The sequence below is a fragment of the Chenopodium quinoa genome, unplaced genomic scaffold (genome assembly GCF_001683475.1).
Source record: "Chenopodium quinoa cultivar QQ74 unplaced genomic scaffold, ASM168347v1, whole genome shotgun sequence".
Classification (NCBI taxonomy): Eukaryota; Viridiplantae; Streptophyta; class Magnoliopsida; order Caryophyllales; family Amaranthaceae; genus Chenopodium; species Chenopodium quinoa.
The window spans coordinates 1142803-1153118 of record NW_018745105.1 but is presented as its reverse complement, the minus strand read 5'-3'; the positions used below and the strand labels follow the sequence as shown (position 1 = coordinate 1153118).

General features: G+C 36.7%; 1 protein-coding gene across 1 annotated transcript; it reads right to left on the bottom strand.

Annotated features, from left to right (window-relative positions):
- Positions 1 to 817: 817 nt before the first annotated feature.
- On the bottom strand, positions 818 to 1526 carry LOC110710025. The gene is made up of 2 exons (XM_021888289.1): positions 1523 to 1526; positions 818 to 1419 (listed from the first exon to the last, which is right to left on the bottom strand). The coding sequence occupies exons 1-2, from the start codon at positions 1524 to 1526 to the stop codon at positions 818 to 820; spliced, it is 606 nt and encodes a 201-aa protein (XP_021743981.1).
- Positions 1527 to 10316: the final 8790 nt, after the last annotated feature.

The window sequence follows — 10316 nt, the reverse complement described above, 5'->3', positions numbered from 1 at the left end:
CATATAATTTTCTTGGTTTTCCAATTTAATAACTCATTTTGGGTTTTGATTAGTTTTTATTAGTTTTTCATGATTTTAGTCCTTAATTCATAGTTTTTCATGATTCTAGTTTTTATTAGTTTTTCATGATTTGTCTCTTATTTCTCCCTCATGTTCACTTGTTCATGTAGGCAGTGGCGGATTCAGGATTTAAATAATAGGTTGTCCCATCCCATCATCGTCCACCGACCGCATAAAATATCAAAAAATAGTCAAAGCTTGAATGATGGACAAAAAAAAAAATTGTTCATTTCATAAAGTAATTCAAATTCATATTACAACTAAAAAAGTACTAATTTTATTACAATTGCTCTCGACGAGTTTTCATATTTTGATAATGATGTATAATATCATCCATGCTAACATTGTAAAACAAATCTCTTTCTAGATAAGTAATCAAACAATCATTCAACATTTGATCTCCCATGGTATTACGCAATTTATCTTTAACTTGCGTCATTCCAGAAAATACTCTTTCTACACTTGCCGTTGCAACGGGAAGAATCAACACTAACTTCAAAAGTAAGTAGACTCGGTCATGAGTTTCAAACTTTCCCGTCTCAACAAGTTTCGTAGAAAGTTCACTTAGACTTTTCAAATTCCAAAATCTCTCATCATTTCGAACATCAACAATGAAATTTTCAAGTGAATGTTCAAAAAATAATAACTCAGAGCTTGAAAATTCACCGGGATAAAATCTAGCAAGTTGAACTAACTTTCTTTTGTCAAAAGAATGAAACCGATTTGCAGGATTAAAGCAAGACATACACACAAGTAATTACTTACTTACCTCGGAAAATCGATTTTCAAGTTCTTGTAATTGAAGATCAATGACACTTAGAAAAACTTCAACTCTAAAATGATGAAGATTAGTCACATGTGGACCTTTACCTCTATACATTCTTCTCCCAGGAACCACATATCGCCCCTCCATGTTTGGAACCTCAATGTCATATTTAGCCATAAAAGAAGTGACTTTTTCCATATGTGAATCCCATCCTTCATCTCTCAACTTTTGCAAACTAGTCTTGGTTACATCAACCATGACCATTGCATTTACAATATCTTGATCATGTTTTTGCAATGCCACATTAAACGCATTTGTAATGCCAAATATATCAACTATCAAGTGTGCCACAAACACAAAATCAAATGACATCAACAAGTGTGTAATAGATTGTGCTTTATTCGAATCAAGTGTATCAGATACTTCTGCAATGGAATCAAGTGACAAAAGTATTGAAGGATATAAATCAAGCACATTCAAAATGGTTTTAAAGTGAGATCCCCAACGAGTATCACAAGGTCTACATAAGCCACGTTCTTGATTTAAACCAGTTCCCGATTCAATTTCACCCAAAGATAATGCTTCTACAACCCCTTAATAATTGTGAGATAGGGAAGATTAATAATATCAAGTGCACTTAATCTTCCTTCACCAATTTGAGCACTAGGATCCGAACCACCTTGGGGAAAAGATTGCCCATCTTCATATTGAGGGAAATTGTGAGATAGGGAAGAATGTTGTTCAGTAGCATGATGTAAAGGAGTACTTGGTTCACTTTCTTGAAAGGGTAAAAAAAATTTTGGAGGAGGATCATTTTGTAGAGGAGGAGGATTTAGAGTAGGCACTTTTTTAGTAAAAAAACTTGAAATATCTTGAGTTATTTTTCTTTTCATTCTGAAATTGAAGTTAGGTTGAATTAGATAAATCATACAAGTAGAGTTCTCTCAAGGTTATTAAAACTAATAATATCATCAAAAAAAACGCCCATTAACCTCAATTTCAGTCTACCCTTCAACCCCAAATCTCCAAATTAGCAATCACCATTCTCAATAGCTAATAAGCAAGTTTGACAACTATTATCATTTATCAATTAAACAGAAATAATTCTATAAGTCTATAATAGGGCTCAAATGGTCAAATATCCGGCCATAACTCACATTCACAAATCACAAATTCACAACATTCAAGCTCTAATCAAGTGACGATAATCAAGTGGTGACATTCAAGCTTTTATAAAGTCATACAAATAATCAAGCACTAATCAAATCAAGAAATTTCACCCAAAAAAAAAAAAAAAAAAAAAAAAAACTCATACACTGATATAGTGATATTAAACATACTGATAATTTTGATTTAAACATTTAAATTGATGATTTCATATAGAAATATAGAATCTAATCTCTATAATCTTATTGCAATGTAATTATATAAATTAAAAGTTTAAAACTAACCTCAAAAAAATCGAATTTGGGGAGCCACTGCACGAGCACGACGCTAACAAACTCACAGACGGATTGACGATTTGACGGACGCCTCACTCATACCTGACGGAGAAGCACGAAAAGGTTGCCGGGCTGCCGGCGAGGCGGCGATACGGTGAACGGCGACGGGGCTTGGGTAATTGGGTGACTTTGAGACTTAGGGTTTCAATTTGGGGGAATTGGGGATTTGGGGATATTTTAAATCGTGAAATTGAGGTTGTAAAGCCCAAAAAAAAAAAAAAGTTTGAGAGTAATGGGAGTCGAACCCGTATCTCATATGTGGTAGGATGGGGAACAAACCACCAGACTACAAGCTAAAACTCTTGATACTTAGTTTTTTTTTTTTTTTTATAGAAAATAATAGGTTGTCCGCGGACCCACTATGACTACACGTGGGTCCGCCACTGCATGTAGGTGATTGCTCGGGACAAGACTCGATTCAAATTGACATATTTGGAGTTCCGATATTCAGGCTTGATGTCAAAACCACTCCTTTAATTGCAATCACCAACAACAACAACTACTACTACTCAGCAAGCTACACCACCACATCACCAATTAAACCCAGCAGCCATGATTGCCGCGGACGCGGGTCTTCAAGCTGCGGGCGCAGGTTTTGTTGCACCAAAACATCAAAATCGACCAAGAACTCTCCGCAGTCTTGCCACGGGCTCACCGCAGACGCGGCCCCAAACCCGCGGGAGCGGGCTCCATCACCTCGGGCGCGGTCGTCGTGCCCTGCTCCAATACAGTTCCCCTGTTCACGCACTTCCCCTGTTCCCGCAACATAAATCAGTCCCTGGTCCGCCACCAAAGCCACATTTTCACCACCAATATCCCGCAAAATCAGCCACCAGTAGCAGCCGCACCCAGCCACCACAACTCACGAAATATTGCGCAACACCAGCCGCAATAACCACCACCTTCGCACGACCTTCCAACCGCACCTTCAGCCCGCAACAACTCGCCTCCAGTCTGCAGCCCCGTAATTAACTCCTAGCAGCCCCATTCGACCTCCAAGTGAGATGCGCAGCTGGTTTTGAATTGTCATCTTTGATTTTGATGAAGTGTGTTGATTGAAGTATGATAATGCTGATTTGCGGTGTTGATCCAAGTAGGGGATAATTCCCAAATTGATGTCAGAGAATTCGAAGTCCACTGACTTTATTATTTTTGGGATTCTCTTTTAATTATCTTTCATTTTTATCTCTTTTTTTAATTTTTTTTTATTTCTTTTTACCTTTCTTTTCTTATTTTACTTTTCTTTTACTTTTATTTTTATTTCATTTCTTTTTCTTTTATTTTTGTTCTCTTTTATTTTTTTTTAACCTTGTAATTATAAATACCCATTTTTGGGTTGGAGAGAGAGAGACAAAATTTAAGAATTAGAATTAGAATTAGACCACATATTTCTTAGCTTTGTTGAAAGCTTCTCTCTCTAGATCTAGGGTTAGTTTTAAGAGTAGATTTTAGAGAGAGAAAATGAGGAATTTCAATGATTATTTGAGAGCTTGAAGATTCATGATGACAATTGTATTTAAGATCTCCATAATCAATCAAAGAAGAAATCTCACTTTATCTCCTCTTTATTGCTTTATTCAATTTCATGTTTGTTTGAATTTATTTTGATGTTTGATGCTTGATTAGTGTCGTTATTCTCCATATATTGTGAATTCTTGATTTCTTTAGTTTATTGTTGACAGATGATGATATTTGAGTAGTTGTTAGCTAGGAATTGGGTGAAACTTTTACGATTGATTAATTGTGATTAATTTGGGAATTGTGTTGATTGATTGTTGAGATTAAAGTGATTAGTGAAGGTTTGCATGTGTGTAATTCGATTAGGCCTTGAGAATTATGTTAGATTGCATTGTAATTCCTAATGACATGAATAATTGATTTAGTAATTGCAATTATCGATTGGTTTCTATTGTGATTCTCTTAGTTTGTTATTCATAGTGAACCCTAGCTTAACAATTAGGAGATAGCTCTTTGATTCCAATTGATTGCTCTTATCATTAGTCTTCACAACCTTTGATTGGCATGATCTTTCCAAGTTGTTGCAATTGACATGATTTCTTGTTGATCCCCCTTCCTAGTGTTTTATTTCCTTAGTTATTTGTTTTGTTATTTGTTAGTATGCTCTCTTACATTCGTCTTCGACCTAGCTTAGGCGCATAATTGAAAGTGCTTGAACATTATTGCTCCTTTGGGTTCGACCCTTAACTTGCCTCTACACTCGTATTTAGGTTTGTTAAGTGTTATAAATTTAGTTTGACCGAGGGAATATTAGATAACGACATAGTTTTCCCCTCGTCAATGGTCAACAAAAGGAATGTCCAACGGAGAACACCTAAAACCCTAAGCTAATGGTGTTACAGTCAGACATTGGGGGCAAACACAGAGGCTTTATTGCCACATTTAAAGGCCTTGATGCAAGAATCAATAGAGGCTTGACGCTAGATTCAAAGGCCTTGACGCTAGATTCAAAGGCCTTGATGCCAGACTCTCTAGTGGTCTTAACGCAGAAATCCCTTAGTGAAAAAGAAAGCTTGTAAAAACTTAGACACCTTTTCACTTTGGCAGATTTTTCAAAACTTCTTATCAAAGTATAATTTCGCCTATTTTGGCTCTACCACATAAATGAAAACAAGAGTTTAAGTTACTTTGCATAAATATCACAGTCAAGTTTCTACTAACAAAGTGAAACAGGAAACGAAGAACGCAAATTGTGCAAATTACAAACGGCCATAAACAAGGTGTCTAAAATGAAGCATAAGTTTTGGCTTGAAAAAGCAACAGTCAAGCAAAACATCAAAAGAAAAAGACATAAGCAGTCAAGCATCTCGAATAGCTTCATCAGCATTCTGAACTAGAGCATCATCATCGACTAGGGTGTCGGACGCGTCCTTGACGTCAACTGGCCTCGACTCAGGTGTAGACCTGCCTTCTTCAGCGTCCCCTTCGGTTTCAGACTCAATGTCAGCTGTAGTGCCTAAAGAGTGAGGAAGACGTCAATCTCTTTCTAGGAATCTTCCTTTGTCAAACGATCAGCTATTATGCAATTTAACACCTTAGAGTGACTCGTTAACTACTCCAAGCACTTGGAGCTTTTGGCATCCTCTTGGGCATCGACCAGCTGCGCCTCTAACTCAGACGCGTTCTTGGTCAGGTCACCTAGACTCTTATTCAATTCCTCAACGCTTTTGTTTAGACTTGCAATATCATTTTTTTTTCCTCAAGAACCTTCTATGCAGCGTCCAATGAGCGCTTAGCCTTGACTAACTCCTCATTGCTGGCATGAGCCTCCACTCTAGCAGTAGTGAGCGCAGACTTGACATTGTGCAGCTCCTTTTCATTTGAAATAAAATGGCTCTTAATGGCCAATAGATCTTGAAATGCCTACAAGAAGAATTATAAAGTAAGAAAATAAACACAAAGTACCCAACATTTTTCGGTAAAAAATAAAGAGAAAAAAGCAATGTCCTTACATTCAGTTGTAGATTGATGACTTTCCCCACTATATCAAGAGGCTTAAATTGAATTAAACATTATGAATAATGATGAGTTTCATTTATGGAACTCATTTAGCTTCTTTTAGGATGATTTTTAATTACTTTTGCATCTCTTTTATTTCCTTTTCTCAAGTTTTACTTGTATTTTCTCTATTTGGCATTTTCTTCTTTACTTGTTTGCTTTTCTTTGATTTTATGAAGTTGATTATGTTCTAGAAACTCTTCGATTCTCTCGGGGTATACAAGGCCAAAAATGCATCTCATTTCCCCTCTTGAAGCTCAAAATCAAAGGAGTGCAAGAGTCAAGTCTTCAAGGTCGCGGTCTCATGTCGTGTGGACATTAAAAGACGGTGTTGAACCCACCGTAAGGGATTTATGAAACTACTTCACCAACATGGATCATGTGGAGCTCATGGGGGCATCTTCGAGCGCACCCAAGGCATTTCCCTTGCTCCTAGGGCGCAGCCGCGCGCGAAGGAGGAGCGGCCGTGCAGGTGGAAGGCTCGGCCGCGCATCTCTCCTTCCCCTTTTTCCATACCCATTTTATTGCTGCCGCACGTCTCTCCTTCCCCTATATCCATACCAATTTTTTTTCTAAGGCGCATCTTTCCTTCCCCTATTTCCGTACCTATTTTGTTGCGGCCACGCTTAGGGGTGAGAGGCCGCACGTTTTGAGGTCACTTTTGGACGTCCAACTAACTTCTCCTTAGTTAGTTTTACTATATATAGATTTCCTTCAAATTTAGAGAGAGAATCATCTTATAATTACATTAGAGTTAGAATTTGATTAGAATTCTAGAGAGAGAAGCTCTTAATTTTGTGATATTTTACTTAGATTTTAGAGAGAGAAACATGGTGTTTGATGATTGTGATATATAAATCTTCATTCCCCTTTGATATTGATCAAAGTTATGTAAGAATTATTTCCTTTTCAATGCAGTTTTATGTTTGATTTTGATATATTGTTGAATTTCTATTGTTTAGCTTGATTTGATTGTGATATTTAGATTACAATGTTGATGATGAGATTGATGATTTCTTTTGTTATGATTTTCAATTTTATCATGAGTAGTGAATGGTTCCTTTGCTGGGGATGTGGTGAAGCATGTATTAGTGATAATCTATAGGTAATTTGGTGTTTTTAATTGATTTATAGATGTGATTAAATTGGTTGATGAAATTTGTACACGTGTTTGATTTTAAGAGGGGTAGCTAAACTTGATGATCATGCTAGATTGCATAATAATATTCAATGACATGAACAATTGATTTGAATGTTATTATTATCAATTGATCCTGATTTGCTATTTTCCTTTTAAGTCATTTGTAGAGGCAATTAACTTGGCCCTAGGAAATAGCTTCTTGAGTTATATAGATTGCAAATATCGTTTTCCCTTGCATTGATTAATTGATCAAATTCCCGTTAACTTAGCAAGTTTATCATTGGTTCATGTGGATCCTAAATTACATAGTGTTTTGATAATTGATTTTCACTTGTTAATTGATTTAATTTCTATAACATAGACCAACCCATCGTTTTAAGATTTGGGAATAGCTTAGCTTAGACCTTAGCAATATCGCCTTCCTTTAGGTTTGACCTGGACGTACCCTTATACCTAGGGTTGGGTTTGGTTTCACAAATTTTGTTTTGACCGGGAAATCTAGTTACCAACAAATGATGAGTGGCATTTATTCCATGATTAAGAGTTTTTTTCATACTTGTAGCTTGTTTGTACCCCTTTTATTATCTTTAGTTCTCATTTCTTTTGTCCATCTTCTTTCCTATTTTACCTCCTTTGTGTATTTTCTAGTTTGGCTTTCTTGTTTGTGTTTTGTAGGAACCATGGTGTTGTAAGAAGGAAGCTTTGAACCAAGTAATCAACGTTGCGCGCGAGCTGAAGAGGTCGCGCATTGATAATGCGCGGGCGCGCATAATTGTGAGAAGGAACGCATAAGGAGGAGTTCAAGGAGCTAAGCAGGCTATTCGGTGCGCATAATTGTGCGACTGCTACGCGGCCACCTATAGGGAATATTTCAAGCCATCCCACACTTGAGCCCCACTGTGATCATACACTTAAGCATGGTGGCGTCCAAAGGGAAGGAAGCTAGAGTAACAGAGTCGCCAACAAGTTTTAGGAACTTGTAAACCATTCACAGGGTGAAGGTTACACCCCTTAATGATCCAAGAGATCGTTAACTCTAATAGGTCTGGAACCATGACTGGAATTTCGGGGATAAAGGTACAAATCCAACCTAAAAGATATTGAACTTGCCCTAAAAATAGTCAGCGCCAGACGACGAAGGCCAGCGCCTGACAACGAATCTGTTGTCTCGCGCTGGTTTAAAATTTACGCGCTTTTACACGCGTAATTAACTTTCAAACAAGTTGTAGGTAATTATGCGTCCAAGCAATTTAAAATCAGATTAAATATATTTTATTCAAAATAAAACACCTTTTAAAATATTATTATCAATCCTAATTTTATTAGAATTAAAAAGAACCTTCTAGATATTCCAAGAAAAATCAATCCTAATCACTTTAGGAATGATAATTAATAGGCCCTACTCTAGATCATTGGGCCACGTTTAAAAATCATTGAGCCTAATTTAATTTAATCCACAACTTCCTCATTATTCATCGAAATTGGGCTTATAATATATCATTGGAAAGCACATTTCGATCCCAATTCAACTACACTATTATTGGACCATTATCATGGACCAAACCAAATTGGACTGGCTATTTTTCATAAATAAGGAAAGAAAAAAAATATTTTTGAAAACAGAAAGAGAAATATTTTAATAAAAATATCCTCATCATTAGACTTTCCACACTTTCACTTTGTTCGATAATCAAATGAAGTGAAAGGTATTCATCACTGGGTTTGGTTTTGGGGAGACACATTTGGGTGTCTACACTACCGTTCGAGCGTGCATCACATACCATGCAGGCGCGCAGCCCTGTCTGAATCCGCGTAGCCAAACTCAAGAAATAGAGCCAAACCAAAGAGTTTTGTGCGCCTGCTGTGCGACCTCTACGCGGGTGCGCGACCTGCTGTGCGATTGCGCAGACTTGTAGTGCGGGCGTGCACCCAAGGGCTTCTTTTCTCCGTACCCACAAAGTTACGGGCGCGCATTATCCTGAGAGGGTGCGCATTACACCTGTACGGGCGCGCGGAACTCGTGTGCGGGCGCGCATCGCTGGGTTTCAGATTTTTCTATCTCCGCCTTGTTGCTCAAGTTTCTTTCTTTTTAGAAGCACATATATATAGTCCGTACCCTCTTTGAGGGGTAATTAGATTAGCTTAGTTTTAATCTTCTGATTTTTAGCTTAATCTAGATAGAGAAACACCATTAGTTTTGGCATTTTAGAGAGAGAAAGTGTGGATTACTCCATTGTTGAGCTTGAAATTTGAGGAAGAAGCTTAATCAACCTCTTTGTAGAACTTCAACTTCAATGAATGAGAATTTCCTTACTCTTTTCTCTTTACTTTGCTATTTGATTTTGTGTTAAATTGCTTTTGTTTTATTAATTACTCATTAATCATGCTTTTGCTTGTTAATATCATGATTGACTTGATGATTGCCATGGATAGTGAGTAGTTATCTAGCCAAGGGTACAGGGTTTATGTAGTTGGATTTTGTTCATGCTTATAGTGTTTGGATTTAAGTTGATGGTGATTAAAGTCTTTACATGCTTGATTGTTTTTTGATCTTTTTTGCAAAGTGCACGTTTTTAGTTGATTAAAGGTGAATCTTTGCTACATGAAACGGAAGTTGATTTAGCTAAGTTCATTTCTATTGATAATTACTTAATTTTACCTCCCAATATATGGTTCTAATGTGAAGGCATAGAGGCAATGTTAGGAGAATCCAATTAACTCCAGAAGGTGGCTAGATTGGACTTGTTATATCGATATTCATGCATATTTATTTCATTATCGATTTGTTTCTATACTATTGCATGTTCAAGTGAAGCCTGCATCTACTCATTCCCCTTGGTGCTTTATTTATATTGTCTTTAATTCAATTTTCTCTTAGTTTAATCTCTTAGATAATTCCACTCTTTGTTCCGAGATAGCTTAATTGATTAGTGGTGATTACGGTGGTTAACTTCTCCCTGCGGTTTGACCCTTTGCTTACCTTATAATTGTATTAGGTTTGTTTAGGTTTTATAAATTGTATTTGATTAAGGGATAGGCAATTTGACGACGTGTTTATTCCCTTGTCAACTACCTAGGTTTATCCGCCGTAAAAAATGGCGTCATTGCCGGGGAATAGTTTGGTGACTGCTATTTTGGATTGAGTCTATTCCATTTTATTTGAAAAATACAAAAAGATTTTATCTCTTTTAGGCTACATTTTTAGCCGTGCAATTGATATTTTTATTTGAGTTTTGTTTTCTTAGGGCACGAGATTGAAATTTGGTACCATTTGATCCAAAAATTGAGAGGACTATAACAAGGATAAGGGTTGTCAATCGTTCTTGAAGTT